Raw genomic sequence first — 19,563 nt, 5'->3', positions numbered from 1 at the left:
AAATGCTAACGTCACCGTGCGAACATACACACAATGCCAATAATAGCATGCTGGTGTTTATTAAATATAATGTTTACCATGTTTACCAGCTTAGCATGTTAGCATGCTTGCATTTGCTAATTAGCAAAACACAAAGTACAGCTTAAGTTAATTGACATATAGTTCACTTAGCATAGTTCACTTCACCAACTTAAATAAATTCAGTGAACTTCAGATTGCCTTCTGCATTTTACCCCTTGACCACTAGTTTCTCAGTAGTATGTTTTAAATGTGAGAAAATAATTGGACACTGTGGGTGAATCACACTCCACACTTACACTGGCAGAGCTTATTGCCAGTATGGTGAATCTTTGTCAACCTGCTTGTAGTTTCCTGTGAGGCTGATTGATCACAACTGCATTATATAGCGCTAATTAGTCATATCTGACAATAAGGGCAAGTTGACTAAGCAATAAAAGCCTTGTATTTGAAAAGCCTCAGTGCTTTTCATGAGCTTGCCCTCTTGCTCCTGCTCTGTCTCTTTCTTCCTTGCTTACTAATTCTCATTTCTCTTGCTCTCTGCCACTTCAGTGCTCTCTCCATCCCTGGGAGATTTATTGCACTCCCCTCGCCTCGCAAACGTACACTGAGCAATTGAGAAAACAGCAGTGTTTACCAAGACGACAAGTATGTAACGCGTCTCACTGCCTTGTCTTGCAAGCTGAGCATTTAATTTGTGCAGAGGTCTTAGCATTGACAAACAACACTAGTGCGAGCTGTTATGTATTGCATTGTATAACCCTCTTTGATATCATCCCACTGGAGATATCCATTTGTAGTCTAATGAACACTGACTGTTTTGCTATCGGAGTCATCTCAGTCTCTGATGCATTTCAGCTCTTGAAGTCTGAAAAGTCAGGGGCTCAATTGAATTAAGGAAAACGGAGCTTCACTTTAATTTTCTGTCTCTGCTGTTGTCGCCTCACATGGGGGAGAAATATTTGACTTTATGGCTCTGTGGCATGAATCTGATTCTTCTAATTCTCCCCGCGATATCTATACGGCTCATAAGCTGCGGCAAGAAAAACAACCCTCTTGCCCAAAGGCATGATGAACGTCCTGTCGCAGTGAGTAAATATGTTCAAGAAGATCCATTTTTCAAGATAAAGCATCTTTGCATCGTTAACTGCTGCCAAGTCTGCTTCAGGGTAGAACAATCAGGATGGAAGGGACGGTTTTGGCCTGTTCTGTGTCAGCTTTACACCCCAAGTTAAAGCAGAATGTCATGAATAATTTACTCTGCATCCCAAATTCCAGGCAGAGGTCTCAGATAGACGCTCTCCGTTTTCATGGCTGTGGAATTTAACACCCATTCAGTGAGTGCTGACTCCTGGCCTCGCTGAGTTCTTGCTAGCTTGCAGCCTGTTGGTGAATCACGTACCCCTTTTGTTCAGAATAAACACACCACTCACTTGCTCCGGTTGCATCCCTCCTTCGCTTCCTCTCCCCTCACTTCCCACCGTCACTTTTCACAGCGAAGTGAGACCCCAAATGACGATCGCTACCTCATGATCGTCTGCACTGGGACACACAGAGATGGACTGTCACACACAAAATGTGTCAACACAAACTAAAAGCATGCATATAAACATATAACACTTGTAGGGACACATGCTCATGGGCTTTCACACATACTCTCTCACTCTCAGCTTCCCTGCTATCTTGACACATAGTCTCCACTCCACACAAGGTTGGATCCAGACTGTTGTCCAGACTGTCCAGTATATTACTCTCTGTCTCTCTGTGGTCTCAGTCATGACATCTCCTTCGGCATTGCACCCTCCTTACGCTGAATATACAGTACATTGCATCGTCTCTGTGGTTTTGTAACACTGGATGCTGTCACGTCTAAAGGGAACTCTACCCTCCTCTGAGTAGAGGAGGCCAGTGTATCACAAGGTGTGAGGAGTGACTAATTCGTTTTATATTACTGTTTCATTTCTGCCATAACCTTCAGATGGAGAGGCAAAGCTAAATCGGATGCAAACAAACAAAACCCAAACAGAGAAACAGTATCTCAGGAGGCTTCCTAGTTAGATAGGGATACATAAATATAAACAAAAACCTAGAACCAAAACATCAGACATAATCTAGCTCATCTGGAATTTCCACTGAAACTGTTTGTATGTAATTACAGTTTCCTGCACTGAACAACTTTGGAGGAGTGGCAGCAATAGATAATTGATGTATGTGAGTCAAGGCTCAGATGATATTTTTAACACTTACTACATGTGTCTTGGGCAGATTGGATAGCTAAACTGATAGCAAAATGTCAAGTGGAAGGAACTTGGTGTTGTACACGCGGCATTAACTGCACTTGTAGCAGCTGTTGAATGAGACAGCACAATGATCTATATTTTGAATTAGTACCTATGAGCAGAACTTTTGTCCTGATTGGCATGGGACAGTCTGAAAATTTCATGTCATGATTGCCCTGGGCAAAATGAATAAGTAACATTTATTCTGATAATTATTTAAAAAATGCTTAAAACCCTTAAAATAGCACTAAGACATACTGGAATCGCTTAACCTTACGTTAACACATCCACTTTTAGTGAAAACAAAACTGTTGGTTCGCAAGGCAGACACATTCCTCAAGCAGGTTGGCAACTTATCTCCCTGTCTACAAATCCATTTCTTACTTTTTTTTTCTTTTTTTTTTGTGGGAGATGCAATGGCCAAGCCGTGCCTTCAGTCACAGCGACAGGCTTAGTATTTAGGACTACAAAGATGTAGGCTCAAATCAATAAGGGGGACTGTACATTAGCGAGCAGTACAGCTTCTTCAAGTCACCCATGTGAGGATTTGTATGATCACCCTGATTATCCCAATAATGGGAATTCACTACAGTCAGTTCGTCCTGAGTATTTATTTATTTATTTATTTTTTCCATTTATATATTTTTTTGCTTATATTGCTTGAACTGTCATTTCAAGTTACTGGACCTATTTGTTGACATGGCAAGAGTGTAGATACTGCATATGCATGTACTTGTCTGTAAAGTATGTCTTTAACAGACAAATATCGTGTGTGTCCTGATACTGTACGCCAACGTGTTCAAAGCTAGTTTCTGTTCTAGCAGAAAAGTGCTGACAGTGCGCTTGGGAGCGTTGGATCAAAGCGCTTGTGTGGTGAGAGAAAAAAATGCTGCACGTTGGTTTTGATCATATTCAGCTAACGCTATGGTAACAGAGGGCTGACTACACAGCTAATAACAGGCTTACAATGGGTAGGATGATATAAGCAAAACACCCACCAGCCACATTCATTGTATGGCAGATCTGCTCCGACAAATTGACTTCTTTCTCTTTTATGATTTGGATATGTTTCTGTCTGATAAAGCTCAGGATTGATAGACACGGCCAGAACATTGTTCTCCTCCATTTTCTTGGTTACCAGGGTGGCAGGTGACAAGTCCTGCATGATAATATATGATAAGTTGCCTGAAAAAAACTGATGGTAACGACCCCCAGTCTTTTTAAATTGTTAAGAGATTTTTCAACTACAAGCATTCGGAGCAGCCGCAACAAAAATGGGAAAGGTTTTTCCTCAAGCGGCCACATTGTACCGCAGGCACTTGCAGCTGCTCTCTCCTCATTGGGACCAACTGAAAACAGACGCTGGTGCTCAGAAAAAAAGGTTACGCGGCCATGAGCCCTCAGATGCTAAATGTTCCATTCACCCCTCCCTCACCATCTCACCTGAGATTAAAACTGAATCCCGCTCCGCCTCACCAGCTGTTGGCAGTGCCGCTGCGCCCGCTCAGCTGGCCTGACATTCCTCACATGCCAATCACTTCCCCTGCTTTGTTGTTGATAATAAATCTAAGCACAACACAGAAAAGGGGCTAATTATGTGAATAGCCAGCGGCTTGCAGTTGACATTTTAGCTACTGCAACACCCCCCTCTCCTCACTAACTCCCCGCCATCCTCTCATGAGCTGTTTCACACAGGCAATGATTAAAAGGAGTGATAATAAGGCGAGGAGGAGTAAAGAACAAATGAGGGGAGCGAGTGGTTTATTTAAGTGGGACCACCTTGTGTTTTGTTGAATATACAAAGAGGTTTGCATATTAATGCTACTCCTAGGAGGTCTGGTGGAGAGTGGCTGCTCTACACATCATTAGTGGAATGAAGTCCTTGCAGATTAGTATGTGTTTGTGTATGCATTGATGCATGGCAGCATTTATCCACCTGTGTTTGTAAAGAATAGTGGGTCACCTCTAATTCCCTGAACTTCCTTTGTGGCAGTGCATAAACTTCACAGCACTTCCACCCACTACGACCACATTGATCAACTGTTTCTCACGTTGTTCAAACTTTCCAGGTCCCCCTAAAAACCCAGTGCCCACCATCAGTTTTCTCCTCCTGTGAGGTTCTGTGGGATTCTATATAGTGCTGGAAATCCACACTAGCCAGCAACCTCTTCACATGATCAACCATGTCATTCGCCTCCCCCTTATCCCCAAACCTAAACAGTTGGAGCAAAGTGATAATTATGAGACAAGAACGAGTCCAGGGAAGTAGGAGGCAGCGCAGTGAGATTCACTTGCCAATTGGAGCTTTTGTTTGGCCCTGTTTGAGGCACAAGAGCGCTGTTTCCTGTTTCTGCGAGAGACGCTTTAATCTAATTAAAAGCAGATTAATGGCATGCTGACTGCCATCGCTGAAGCTACAACAGAGGCTTAGTGAGGGGGGGAAAAACACCCCTCTACAGAATTTGCCACTGTCCTGTTACTGGTAAACAGTAAATGAAATATTGGTCGTAAACAGTCTAGACTGTTGTAAACAGGAGCGCCTAAATGCACCCTTAGGACTGCTGTCCTTGTATACAATCGAAAGAGAGGGTCAAACAGAGCAGAGAGGAGTTCAGCACTGGCAGGCGTCCAATCAGACTGTCCCTCTGCTGAGGTTTTACTAAATCAGTGGGAGTTACAGTTACATTAGGCAAGCTTGACACTTTAGATTATATTAAAGGGATTTAACTGACGCTTATATCCTCTGCGACATAAAATGTGTGCACTTCTTGCAAGCGAGTAAACAGACGAGTGGAAAGGCCAAGGTCTCAGTGCTTTAACAACATTCCTGTGACTATACAGCAGCCGTGAAAGAGATGAGTAGACGAAGGGGAAGTATGAACAGTCTAAGGAGAAAGATGTAAGCTTCTATTTATGTGAGGGAGCGAGAAGAGTGAGTGGGAAGAGGACGACATGAAACGCTTTCTCAGTGGTGAGTTTTTCAGCATCCACAGCCAATCTGTTTGACTGGTCTATAATCACAAGTATTTTGGATTTTAATGTGCGTTTGATTTGACGATGGGTTCATTTAAGCCGACGGGGGCAGCTCATCTCATCCTCACTGCCTTTCATTTGACTCTTATAAGCACACGCACACACACTCACACACACTCACACACACACACACACACACACATCGAAATCCTAATTCATACAGCTGTCTACAAACACAGTTACACACACACACACAAACTCATTTAGGCACATAAATGCTCTGTCAAACTCTGACCATGAGGGTGGTATTATATGGCTATTAGATGTGGTGTTGTTTGTCAGGGTGTTGCAGAGAGAGAGAGAGAGAAAATCACCTGGGAAAATTGACCACAGTATCAGCTGTGTGTGTGTGTGGGAAAACATAGACTGTCATCCTCCAAGGCGAGAGTTAATCCAGAGTATCCATCACACTTCAGCGTGCCATTTCACAACGAGGGGGCTGGGGAGGCTGGAGGGAGCGTTAAATGAGAGATGGGTGCTGACACCCACCCAGACACAGGAAATCCCTCCACCGTCAAACACCATCACAGCCGTCATCACGCATCCCATATGTAGGGCTCTAGCCGGAGACAGGAGGTGCACTGGTTGGGCTGTGGCGCACCAGCTAGGTGGAGTGCACGTCTGAATTAACAGTGAAATACAGCCAATGGTAAAACCAGACACCATGTGCATATCCTCATGTCTTATCTAGATTTTTTGGAGTGCATAGTTTGTACACCAACAATCAGCACCTCTTTCTCAGTTTGTCACATAAAGGCGTCGATGTATACCATCAGAAATGATTGCCTCTAATAATACTCACCCTCTTCTGGTGCTAGCAAACTGACCCAAGCATAAACTGAACAACCAAAGTAAATTATAGGTCCTGCACACCCACACAGATCTTTTCAATGTGGATAAAGGTATGGTGGGAATTATCTGACATCAACAAACTCCATTTACAAGAATACAAGAATATAGCAGGTCTTTCTAGCCCAACATGTGCAACAAACCTAACAGTAAAGTCAGAGAAATGTCAATTGGTCTGTACACCAGAGCCTTAAGGAGAGGTCTAATGAGGCAACATAAGTGTCACCTGTGTGGGTGTAAGTATAGTGTATGTGGCTGTGTAAATAGATAGCTATAAATGCTGTAGACAGATCACAGGTGCACAAACTAACAAATAAACACAGGTGAAAGCTTTTAGGCTCATCATAAACACAGGGAGACTAAATAAAAGTAAACCAAGAGGACGTGTAGGGAGAAAACAAAGACACAATGAGAAACACAACAGAGCCCCACTGTGATGCAAAACCACAGATGATTAGCACATCCTATAACAGGTTAATCACTTCAGAATACTAGAATGGTACTCAGTAGAGGGCATACCTCCACCAAGGCGATGACAGTAGTAAGTCTACTAATCAGAATAATGGGTTCTTGACTTCAAACAGCAGTAAACAATAGCAAGCTTCTCATTTCTAGCTGGCAAAAGTTGCTTTTCCCAGCTGGAATGGCAACCGTCGCTGGTGGATTTTATCAGCTGTAGCTAGCACGCACACAATTTTAACCATTTAATCTGCACCATTTTTTGGTACTTTTTGGCAGATGTTCCATGTTGAGGTTTTAATTATTAGCGGCACCTCTTAACTACTGCTATCAGCAGCTTTAAAACAAAAATTTAACTGGTTTTAACAGATTTAACAGACATTAGTGTGACTCTAGTCTGTGTGTGTGTGTCTGTGTGTGTGTCTGTGTGTGTGTCTGTGTGTGTGTGTGTGTGTGTGTGTGTGTGTGTGTTTAAGCCTTATTCCTTTCCATCATCCGGACTGCAGACCCAGGCCCTAATCAGCCCAAAACCCCCCTTACTTCACATCTGCTTCAGTCTCTATCTTCAGTCCTCATTCTGGGCACTGCCATATCTCTATTAACCCCCTGTCACACACATATACACACACACACACCAGCAGTCCACAGGATTATCTAGGCTTATTCCCGAAGGCTGGACACCCATCCTCCAAACCCCCATCCCAAACTGCAGAGTGCATCATTTAGCTTGCGCTGCAGTGCATCAGTTTTTCTTATGGTAGATGTTTTTTTATTATTTTCCCCCCTCTTATGGCTCTGTTGTTGCCCTGACTTGATCCATGCATCTCTGTGGACTATTTACCAGACAGCTGTCCCATCCACCATACAACATTCATAGCTCAAATACACTCAGTCACCATTTCCTCAATCTCTCTAGCCATCCATCGCCTTTCACTCCTTCTGCTTTTTCCTTTTCTCCTATCATCCACTACATTATCCCTTTCCTTCCCGCTTTCCTTCCCTCCTCTGTCACTCTTGTTTTTCCCACCTCTTCATTCTCCTCCCCTCTTACAGTCTTACTTTTGCCTCTTCTCTGATTCCTACCACCCCACCTCCATCTATCTCTCCACCCCCTCTCTATTTCTCATTCCCCCTGTTCTTCCCTTCTTTCTCCTCCTCCTTTCCTCTCCCTCTGATGCTGCACTATTTCCCACTGAACACGCTGTCAGATGTAGGTGGAGGCAGCATGTTGGGTATCGACTGTACGTTGGAATTTGTGGTGAAAGCTCAACACCGCCCTGACAATTTAAGCTTGTTTTTCAGCCTTTCAGGCTCAGGTGAGAGACTAAAACCGCTGAACAGGAAATAGGAAACGTTGTCCGCCACCCCCCCACAGCTTTTCCCTGTGGGATCCTCCTATCTCCCTCTCTTTTTATCTGTATCTGTTTCTCTCTCTATCCTTTTCTCCTCTTCTGTCTGTTTCTCTCTAGCAGGCTCTTGCTGTTGCCTGAGTTTTCTAGTTCCGTTTGTGTCTGGCTGAGGACGTGACTTGCCTCGGTAAAGACAGCAGGCACTCAAGGTGATGCTGAAACATACTCCATTTCACAAACACACACACACAAATACACACACACAGTCATACACACTAATACGCTCTAAAGTAGATACACACGCATCTCCACTCTGAAGCACTTGAGCATCTGAGGGAGCTGTTGCTACTTAACACAAACTTACGTGGAGCACAAGCAGAGCTTGGCTGCTAATTGCAGCCCTCAGGCTTACATTTTGGCCAGTTGCTGTGGCATTATGGGAATTCTAGGTAAGGTTGAAAAGGTCTCCATTTAAAGCTACTCCGGCTGCCAGTTTTGCTTACTGTCTTCAACACATCTGATCTGAACCATTTGCATCGTGACCAAGTTGCTGCGTTATGTAATATGTAGATTGCAAAGCAGTATGATCCTTTTCCATGTTTTGCCTTTGCTTTCCTGTCTCGCATGGACGTCGAATCAACAGATTTGTTAGCGGAGATGGAGAGGGGTTTCCATAGCAACTCCAGTACCACCATCAAGCACCCTCTCATCTCTACGTATTGTCTACATCAAGAAGTAGAGCAGTTTGGCACATATCTGCTGCATTTTGTGATTGTGGTGGAGATTTGGGAGGTAGTAGGAGAGAAGAGAACAGAAAAATGGTGGGAGAAGGCAAGGGAGGAAAGAAGAAGGAGAGAAAACAGAAACAAGGAGAGAAAATATATGTTCTGAGCACAGCAGCAGGCTGCTCTGTATCTGTTCTCCATCTGCAGTCAACTTAATAGTATAGTCCAGACATGTCTGCAGTGTGTAGGATGCAGAGTAGTCTGGCAGGTTCAGCTTCATGGTGAGTGTGTGAGGCTCTAAAGCTGCATTCATGAGGTTGAAATGGGAGGGATTGCCATGTTTGTAACATGCAAGGGTTCACATCATCAGAGAACTCAAGATGGTAGCAGTGGTTCCACACACTTTACAGATAAACCAGAGAATTACACAGAAATACACCAAAAAACAACATGTTCATTGCAAACAAAACTCTATTAATTGTTGCAAACAGGCAGGTGATTTGAACACTGAATTACACATAATGTTAGTCAGCTAGTGTCAAGCATCAGCTTTAGGATTTCAGAGTTGGTTGTGAGAGGATTACAAATACTTTGCATGGTCATTATAGCTCTTTAGTTATTCAGTTAGTGTTGAATTACTGCTAACAGCAACATTAGGCTCTCATGAGGCATGTTTGTTTGCATTGTGTGCATTATTTGGCTTTCAGAGCCATACAACTGGGAAAGTTTTCCATATCTGTACTAGCTACATAAACACACCTAATCTACATACATTTCCACATAAACTCTAATGTGAGGGGTGTCAAGATTCTTCAAATTCATGATTTGATTTACTTTGGACATTAAGGTCACAGTTCTATTCAACTTTAAACTTTTTCTTTCAGCACTGGGATTTATAAAGATCAACAGATCATTGGTTTGATTCCCTGAGAGCTGTCTTCTTTGAAATGATAGGGCAATTTTAGAACAGCTTGACTTTATCCTGGTGGCTTTTTGCAGGTTAGGATTAGGCAAGTTCAAATAATATTTTCCAGAAGTTGAACAACAAAACAAAAGGTAGAAATTCAGTTTGTTAGAAAGTTCGGTTTCTCAAATCTGTCCTGAGCAAACTCTCTTTCCAAACAAATCAATTGAAAAAGAAAATAAACCAAACAACTGCAACCCAGTACCAGTCAGCTGATCGTCTTTATGTACACAGGATAAGTGCCTGTGAGTGCAGCTGCAGGCTACCAGTAAATTAGAGTGTTTTGGTTGTTTGTTTTTTTTTCCTTCAGACGTGCGCACAAGTAGGTGGTGGAGGAGAGAAAATAAATACTGGGAGAATTGCTGTTCCTACTTTTGGGTGGATGATCGAAATTGAAAGCTCATTTAATTCGATTTTCGATTCAGAATTTAAATTATAACACCCCTATGTAATGTAACCTCCCAACATTACAAAACAATAGTGTGATCAGCAATCACATAATGTGAACACGGTATAATATTAATAAGATTGATGAGAGGTGGTGCTAATTTTGACTCAGTTTGGTCATATTATAAACTTGCTTTTAAATATTCACAGAGACTCTAAAATGTTTGGGTACAGCGCTGTTTTCAAGTGCATAACGGAAGTCGGATTTGAGTGCACATTACTGGCCTTACAAAGTGGTTATTACAACTAAAAGCACCGGGATCCATGATATACAACTTTGTCTGTGCTAAACATGAATGTAGAAGTACTTGGTCACAGCACAAAGTAGAGAGAGAGCTTGTACCTCACAAGTGCCCTATGTGGTTGTGTGCACAGACAAGCAATCTGTACTGCATGGCAATTATGTCTAAACATTAGGAAATGTAAACTTGGAAAGCCATTTGTTGAACTGAGGCAAACTGTTATGAAAGGCTTTTCTTTACACAACTCGAAAAGGGACATATCTTGTCAATATGTTTTTCATCCGGTGGGAAATAACATCACCACCTGACAGAGATTCTAATATAAACTAACACCTTCACCTCAGGCCCTGAAATACTATTACATTAGCCCGAGGAACATTGGAAACAAACAACAAGAGCATTACCGCTGTTGATCCACTGAGAGGCCAGATAGCTGCAAGGCACATTCTTGAGCGAACCACAGAAAACCTAATACAACTATGGCTCAAGAGTGGGAGACTCACTGGCTCTGTGTTTCTGTCCAAAGTTCAGGGGTTGTAGCAGGAGAGATGGAGCATTTCCGATGGACTTTGTTAAAGGAGTTCTTGGACATTTCAGACATTTTGGTGTCAGCTTGTCAGCATGTTTTTGATACCGGTGTTGATGTGTCCTCTCTGGACTAAAAGGCCCCACAGCAGGACTTTGCTGGCCTATCAGAGCAGGAAAGAGGAAGCACTCCCCTGTCACTGCAAATGCAGCCTGTGAAAGTGGTCCTATTGTGCTAAATGGTAGGAAACAAGCTTTGATAGACCAGACATTTGGTCGTGCTTGAGCAGGATCCCTGTTGTGAAATGGCAAAGATGGAGGAAGAAAGGGAGGGAGGGGTTGCCTTGCGCCTTCAGCCATATCGCTCACTCTCTGTCAACTCGGTGTCTCTCTCCCAACTCTCTCACCCGTCCGTTTAACCACCCCAATCACACCGGGGCATCTTTGTGGCCAAAGCTGATGGGTAGTTGTCCAAGAGATGGGCCAGTTGCCACCTTCTGCGTCTCTTCCAGCAAACTATGGCCAAACCACCATGTGGGTATGCTAATGTGTGGTGCCCTGGGGCTGCCCATAGAGATGCCAATCTGCAGCAGAGGCCAACCGGGTACGAGAGGAGAAAATGAGGCTTTGACTCCTGGACCCTGTCAGTTTGAAGGGGTGACTGGGGGGTGAACGGCCTTTGCATCCTGGCAGTGCACTCTGTTTTTGCTCTGCTTGGCTCAAAGTCTATCAGGAGGGCTGGGGAGGGAGAGGGAATGCAAGGCTCCATCACATGTTTTCCCTGCAGCTTAGGATGGGGACACTTGCATGTTTAGAATCAACTAAAGCAGACATGGGTCAAATTGTATTTGCTAGAGAATGTTTGTTTTCAATGTAACCTGTGTTAGGCAGCATATTTTCACAGTGGTTTCCCACAACATAATTGATACCAGAAAGCAGCTGAAAGACAATTTGAAAGTTGATTAAGTGTCCTTTTTTGTGATTTATACCCAGCATTAACATAAATCTTGAGTCCAGGCTTGGTTACGTTGGTTACATCACGCTTGACATTTGGATGCATCTACAGATTGCAAGTCTCAGTGTATGTCACCTCCTCTAGTCATACTTGCACTCTGGTTCTCTTTGGTCGGAGGCATTATGTTTTTGGGTTGTCGTGAGGGAGTTTCAAGTGCAGCAAAATATCATAAATGGAATGTAACACAACATTTGTAATTTATGATCAGACCCTGAATTCACCATGTAGAGCACAGTCAGTCGACAGAAAACAATCAGCTGTTTATCATAGGCCCACGCGACATAAGAACATTGACCAGTGGTCTGACAAAACTTGAGTTCTTGGGACTAGAAAGGGGGTCTGATCTGAGGAGAAAATGTATCATGAGGTTTTGTCCTTTTGGGGACAGGACTGACTGACTGACTGAAGTTGTGGCTGTAGACGTATACGTAGGGTAGATTTCAGAATGAGTTATTTCCATGCATTTCTTCACTAAAACTATTCAGTAAAGTTATAAAACGATTTGTTTCCCCATAAGAAAGAAATGTCACACTGCAGTAGTATTAAAAAAGGGTCACGTCTTGATTGGTTTGTTGTCATTTTATTGACAATTTGACAAATAAACCCTTCATTGGAGCATTCTATATAATGTGGTCTAAGGAACTACTCCATAGCTAGTTTAGATTTACAGTTGGTTTCCATGCATTATGGCCTGTCTAAATATAATTATCCATCATGCATAGAAATACCGTCCCTGTCTGCAAACCCCATCTTTTTTGGTGCTCTTTCAAGCAATGTAAAAAATTTGCATTATATGCAAACACTATATGACTGAAGGCAGAACAGTTGAAGACATTTCTCTTGCCCCTGGGACTGCTGCCAATTTACTTGTTTTGTTTACGTGGCTCTGCGGCTCACCTTTTGGTTTTTAATGAACCCAAGAGAGTCACGACCATTATTATACCAGTGGCATACTACTTTTAATGATGTGCTGTTTTAGCTATTGCCCCACTGTGGCTCTGCAAAAGTCTTCATTAACACTATAGCACTCTGCTATATGCGCGTATGTACTTATATAAAGACTCTGTTACTTAAAAAGGGGGCTGGTGAGGTTAAATGTGCATGAGTTACAGATGTGGAATGAGACTGGAGACTTCAGGCCTCCCCACTGGAATGGCCTCATTTATTTATGCGTGTGTTTCATAGGGGGAGAGTGAGACCCTGTGGTCAGTGAGTATTTCTCCTCTCTTTTTCTCACTCAGTCATCCATGTCTTTGTCTTTCTGTGACTTTTACCTGAGGAGACTGAATAATGAGAGTAAGGGTTAGCAGAAAGCTCCTTCTCGTACTGCACTGGACATCTCCAGCATTTCCATTAACAAGAAGTCAGAAGTACAAAGGTCAGAGGCTGTGTGTTATTACACTTTTCCTGTGAATGTTGAATGACTACGAAAGGGTAAAAACCTGTCACAGAAAAATGACTGAGACTTACAGATAGGAGGGATTATTTTTGTACTTTCTGCTGCTTGTTTTCTATTTTTCCCATCTTCCACTGTCTTTATCTTCCTCCATCTCTCTCCAGTCTGTCACAGCGCGGTAAAACTCCCCTATGTGTTGTAGAAAGTGATACACCATCATGTCCCCCTGATTTGATGGAAGTGCTGCAAACAGCAGTAAATAAATTGAGATGGTACGGCACTTGTAGATGGAGGAAGAGACCCTGTACATGTCCTAGGAAGACTGGATCGATGAACATCACTTTTTGACATGCCCAGGCGAGGTCTTGGTGTGTTTGTGGATTTGTGTGCGTGTGTGTTTGTACGAGGTGTTTTTCAAAGGTGTGCAGCCAGTTGTGAAGAGTGTTCATTATGTTCACATACATGTATAAGTGTGTGCATCCCTCCCTCAGCTGTCAGTTAATCCATTATCATTTACCGGCCTGTCACACCACTACACCTCGGCTTTAATTGCAGCCAATAGTGAAGCTACTCAAACCAAATGAATGCTTTAGCTCTGCGGTGAGCATCACTCAATCACTTCAACTTAACTTTGTTTCTAACCCAGTTTTCACACACTGCAGCGCCACAAAGCCCCTTCTCTTCAGTTCTCAGGCGCTAATTGAGCTTCGCCTCAATTGCAGGAATTGTCGTCTTGTGCTTTGAAAAGTCACCTGCAGCTCCTCCCCTCTCACCTCCTTTAGGGATGAGCGTAGATCTCCCGAGCGATTCATGCGCAGGTTAGTTTGTGTGTGTGTGTGTGTGTGTGTGTTTGTCTGTGTGTGTGTGTGTGTAGACACAAAGCTTGAAGTCTGGCTGTGTTTGTGTGTTATGAAGCAGAGCTCTGCAGGAGTCTTGTAAGGGGGCCACAGTTGTTTGTGATGTTTGCCACGCCAACACATTAGCAGAGGAAGTAGACACGCTGGGCTCAGCTCACCGGGAGTTGGCACTAACGTTAGTTACACTAATGTATTCATTACAGATTTTCTTCTATTTTTATATTGTTGATCAGGGGTGTAGTGTTAGATGATTTTTTTGCCACAAGACCACATTCAACTTTTAGGTCGACACTGCAAACTTGTTTGCAAGAAGTTGTCTTTTCACACATGTAGCAGATACAGAGCAACATGTGTATTTGTTTGGGGATGTGTTAATGTCCATCTGAGGATTTGTAACTACAAACAATGAGCCGAAAGAACCTAAGGGAAATGGCAGAATTAGGTAATGTCACTATGAGCGACCTGTTTTACATACATGAAGTCATTTGCTCTATTGTTAATATGTAAATATTGATAATGCCAGGAAAGGTTTTAAATACTTCATCCACCACTGGTGCCATATGTATGTGACTATTACTTGCCCCATGGATGCTTGAAATAATTGCGTATACTCTCAATAGCTCTGTGCTAACCAAAAAAGAAGTGCAATGCATACACTGCAGACTACACCACTCGATACATCTGTATTTAAATAATCTCATCATGTTTGCAGTCTGTCACGGAGTATAGGGCTGTTGGTTGCCCTGTGCAAAGCCAAGGTCACGTCACACTGACAGCTCATGTCCTTCTCTGAATAGTAATTTTGCCTAACAAACTGACAACTAGTAGGCCAGAAGACTAGCAGGAGATGACAACAAGAACAACACTACAGTATACGGTTGATCAACAGAGCTTGACCTGGCCAGTACTGTTCAGGGAGACCTCAGGCCCCTGGTGCTGACAGTAAGCCTCCGCTAAAGACACTCTGGCAGTGATATTCTCTGGCTGAACAGCGAGAAACTCCACTATGGATAAAGGAATTAGTTTAAAAGCCCAGTGAATTTCCCTCTGCTCTCATCCTCCTTTGTTGAACAGTACATGTCTTTTTCTGTCTTCAGTCCTTAATTTGTCAAATGCCAATTTCGCTTCAATCAGTTGCCAGACCAAGACCACGGGAATGACAAGATGGAGGAAATGTGGATTTGCACACTATTTTACAAAATACTCTCATAAAAAGCTCAGTCTTAGAGTGCAGGCAAACAGGCAGCAGAGGTTCAACATGGCTGACATTTTGTGCAGAGCGAATCTGCCTTGGAGATGAAGTGTCTGTCAACAACACTGCCTGCAAGATGGTCTCCAGTTTGCTGAGTGTGCACCCAGTAGGCCCAGAAATATGAGGAGCATGCAGAATGTTGCTGAGTGTCTGGTTTGCAGACTCTCCCCTCTTGCGTAGCCCCCGAAAAAACCTATTGATGTGATTCATGCTCTAACACATGGTTACAACCGGGGTCGTTTGCATGACGACTCTTGCTTCTGTTGCTTCTTTGAAAAAAAGATTTCTCAAACAGCACCTACAGAAACATCCTCACGACCTGGCACTTCCTCCCACACACAGTCTGGAGCAGGCTTGGAACGATCTCGCGGGGGAAATGCCACAGGGATGAAAACCCTGCCCTTTTGAGTGTTAACCACTATGTAGCCGTGTCTGGGTCTGGCAGTCTTCGGAGCGCGCCCAGGCTTCCTCTCTGCAAATTACGGGTGTGAGATGTGGATTTAGAGGCACAAATGTCAGTTTGTTGGTTTCTGTTGTACCTCACAAATACACAAATGACACTCTTTCCTCTTTCACTGTTTTCTTTTCTTCTACTGAAGAAAGTTAGTCAATAAAAAAATTAGACGTTACCTTTAGATGCCCTCTGACGGGTTTTGATTCATGCTTTTATACTCGTAGCCAAGTCATGCTCGCATTACAAGAAGATTTTCTTTTTGTACATTTCAAAAAATGTACTGAGGGCCTTGTCAGCCCTCGCGCATCAATCAAATAGGGTTACTATATATCCCTGCCCACATAATACAGGGGTTTTCAAATAGAGCCTTGGAAATACTGCCCTCAGAAGACATGGGAAGAAACAGTGGGTTATATTTTCTTTAATTTGAGCCTGGAGGGATAGAAGTAGGATTCGAAATTGCTTGTGTGCTATTGTAGAGGATAGGAGAGAAGCTGCTGGTGAAATGGTATTTCTGTGAAAGAAGATTTTAGCCACCGGTTTCAAAGCTCGAGTCAGCTCAGTCTCGACTACAGAAGTCTGTGAAAGCCTCACTGAGTAACAGCAGATTGTGCCCCCTGTTGAAGCGCTATGGTCTTACTTTCAGCTTTATGTTGATTCCCTGCTCTTAAGACATTTACTTTGTGCTTTGTTGCTGTGTTTTAAATGACTGCTTCATAGAATTCAAGTAAAATAAAATTTGAACATGTATGCAGTTGCAGAAACTGTCCTCCAGGTTCATAAAAGCAGTAAGGAATGTTTTGCTCATGCCATGAAAACCTGACGAGATGTCCACCCTTCCTGTGGTGTGATGTAATCCACCATTAAAAATGCCTGACTCCCTCCAGAGATGTGGACAGCTGACCTTGACAGAAGAAATTTACTCGCTCTAAAATCTCTGTATTTTAACTGAATTGTTTCGGGTCTTGTTGAATGAACCTGTGTGTGCAAAATAAGAAAAACCCTGGCTGAAAAAATTTGATTTGATGTGATTCGACTCCTCTGTCTCTCTGCGCCTGCACTGTCTAATAGCTGATAATGTAATTAAGGTTTCATCAGAGGGAGGCCTAATGATTGACTGTCTCTGGTGAAATGTGTTATGTGCTAGTGAGATAAACCTCCCTCTTGAATGCTCCGGGTTTGGTCAGGGCTGTCAGATCAATAATTTCTCTTTCTTTTGTTCTCCTCATTTATAATACTGAAGTGTATTCAGTCATAATGCTTTTGAATTGCTAAAAGGAAAGATAAGCACTGCTCCAGCATTTCTTGATAAAGGAGTGGCAGTCGGTTGTGAAAGCAGGTGGAAAGCTCGGACTGCTATGGTGTTGTGTACACTGAAACTTTGCGAAATTATCTCCAGTCCAAATTTTGTTTCTTTTGTCAAGGTTGTCCACTGTTACCAGAGGTATTATGCTTTATGGCAAACCTAAGCTTCTCTCCTGTTTCCCCTTGCCAAAGAACTCTCCCTACGGTCTAAGAGAAACCTTAGCACTGTACAACCTGTGCCTCCACACAGCCTAATTGGCCTGTCTGTCTTGCCAGGAAGTCTAACCAGTGTGTGTGTGTGTGTGTGTGTGTGTGTGTGTGTGTGTGTGTGTGTGTGTTTCTCTGTATTTCCCTGCAGGCTTTGAGCTGCTGTATCAGCCAGAAGTGGTGAGGCTCTACCTATCTCTGCTGACGGAGAGCCAGAACTACAACACCCTGGAGGCTGCCGCCGGGGCCCTGCAGAACCTCAGCGCTGGACAGTGGACCGTGAGTCCAGGGTCGGGGAGGGTACAACATGCAGACACTACGCTCTGTCTGAATTATAGATTTTTTTACTTATATATTGCACTTTTGTAACTTGACCTTCTAGTAGCAAATATCTTGGATTGTGTTTGTAGCGAAACTGAGTCTGATGGGCTAAAAAGGCAACAAGACCTGCCTCCAGAGGTACTTAGAGTCGCTATATAATCAAGGCCTTGAATGATTTTGAAAATCAAAATATAGACAGGGTCATTAGAAGCGCTTGAATTCATACATTTTGTGCAAGAATAGAAATTAAAGTTCTTTTGATGTTTTTTTTAAACCTAAAGTGGAAATAGACTACTTTTCAACTTTACCCCTACAAGCATTTTCCTGTGGTATTACCGTTAGCACTGCTGTCGCAAAGACAGTGTTAGTGACATGTCTACTGCTAGCAGCCTGGCTACTGTCCAAAGCAAAAACCAAACATAAGAATCCCAATATGACCTAGAAGCCTGATCTCAATGAAAAGGCAGAGTTAAACACCCAGTTGTATTAACAAATAGGCAAGTTTTGTTACTTACTGATTTAGTAGAAAAACAGCGGTTTCGACCTCCTATGCCTTGGTGGGTTTTTGAATTTGAGGAATTTGGGCCTGAAAAGACCTTCAGAAAGTATGTGAACCCTAAGAGCAACTTTGTAATCTGAAATATTTCTCAAGACACAATTCAACCAGGCAGCAAGGAGCTCAAACACAATCTTTTCATTGATAGTAGTTTGATGTGCATGTCCTCCATCTAAGTGCGAATACATGACTGGATTAGAGTTAGATAACTAACCAAACTTTCATGTGTGCTCTTAATGATGAATGATATGAGATCTTCTACAGCCTGGACCAGACATTTATGCCAATTAGAGTGTTTATGTAGCTGCTGAGAGGCTGTCTGGCTCGCAGGCAGCAGTGAATTATCAACAGGGAAGGCGGGTTGTCAGATGCCAGTTTACAGCAGCAGCACCCCGGGCAAAGAGCGGTCACTTATGTTTTTCAGCCCACAGCAGCATTATCACGGCAGCAGCTCTCTTAACACCCATGTGTCAGACTGTTAACACATCCGTCAGTCCAGTCCAGTCTGGATTCATCAGCAGCACCAAACATCTCTACCTCAAGTGGAATAAAAACACCTGAACTTTTTATTTTTTTATGAGTTAATATCCATTCAACGCTCCCCCTGAGGCTCACATCTTGTTTGAATGATTCAGTAGTAATGATTTTCAGCTAAAGTGAACATTTTGAAGAGAAACCCTACTTTCCTTTTGGTGTATTTTTTCATGTTGAAGCTGATCAGAATGCTCAGCGTGGCTCAGGAAGCTACCAACCCTCGCACCTTCACATCTGGTGGCTGGACGAAGCATTTCCCTGCTCTCTGGGATGATATCAGAGCTTCTTTTTTAAAATCCTCTTCATTCTCTACTGCTTAGTTCTGTACCACTGGATTGGCCTGCTTTTAAAGGCTTACTACTGCCACCTGGTGGCTGAGCTGTGTCTGTCCTCTGTTTAATTACATCTCTTGGGGTACGAGTGCTTAGAAGAGAAGCCCTTTTATGTCAAACTTAATGTTTCATGTAACAGAAAAATGAGAAGTAAAATCTACTGATGTTTAAATTAAGACAAATTATATCACATGTCCACTCAGAGCCCCACTGTGTAATGTTGTGAATTAGTCAAGTCCAAAGAGCAGTGCTCAGCTACCTCAGCTAGTCAGTGAATGACTGAGTGTGTGTGGGTATGGGTTGAGTGTGTGTGAGCATGAAGGCATATATTGTCCTCCCCTACTTTGCTGGTGTCATGGAGGTGACCTGGACTCCTCCAGTGGAGCTTTCCCAGTGGTCCAAAGCAAAGATATGTGGCCATGCTGGGCAGCTCCCAGGTGGGAA

The 19,563-nt window shown here is 43.1% G+C and overlaps 1 protein-coding gene across 1 annotated transcript in view; it reads left to right on the top strand.

Moving 5' to 3' along the window:
* The window catches only part of arvcfb (ARVCF delta catenin family member b), a 116,819-nt gene that overhangs the window by 81,745 nt on the left and 15,511 nt on the right, over nt 1–19,563 (top strand). Inside the window, exon 9 of the mRNA XM_073467065.1 lies at nt 17,528–17,655. Coding sequence (XP_073323166.1) covers nt 17,528–17,655 — 128 coding nt within the window. The remainder of the gene's footprint in view (nt 1–17,527; nt 17,656–19,563) is intronic.

The sequence above is a fragment of the Pagrus major genome, chromosome 5, assembly GCF_040436345.1.
Source record: "Pagrus major chromosome 5, Pma_NU_1.0".
Classification (NCBI taxonomy): Eukaryota; Metazoa; Chordata; class Actinopteri; order Spariformes; family Sparidae; genus Pagrus; species Pagrus major.
Note: the sequence above shows the minus strand (reverse complement) of the source record. Positions and strands in the feature narration are given on the sequence as shown.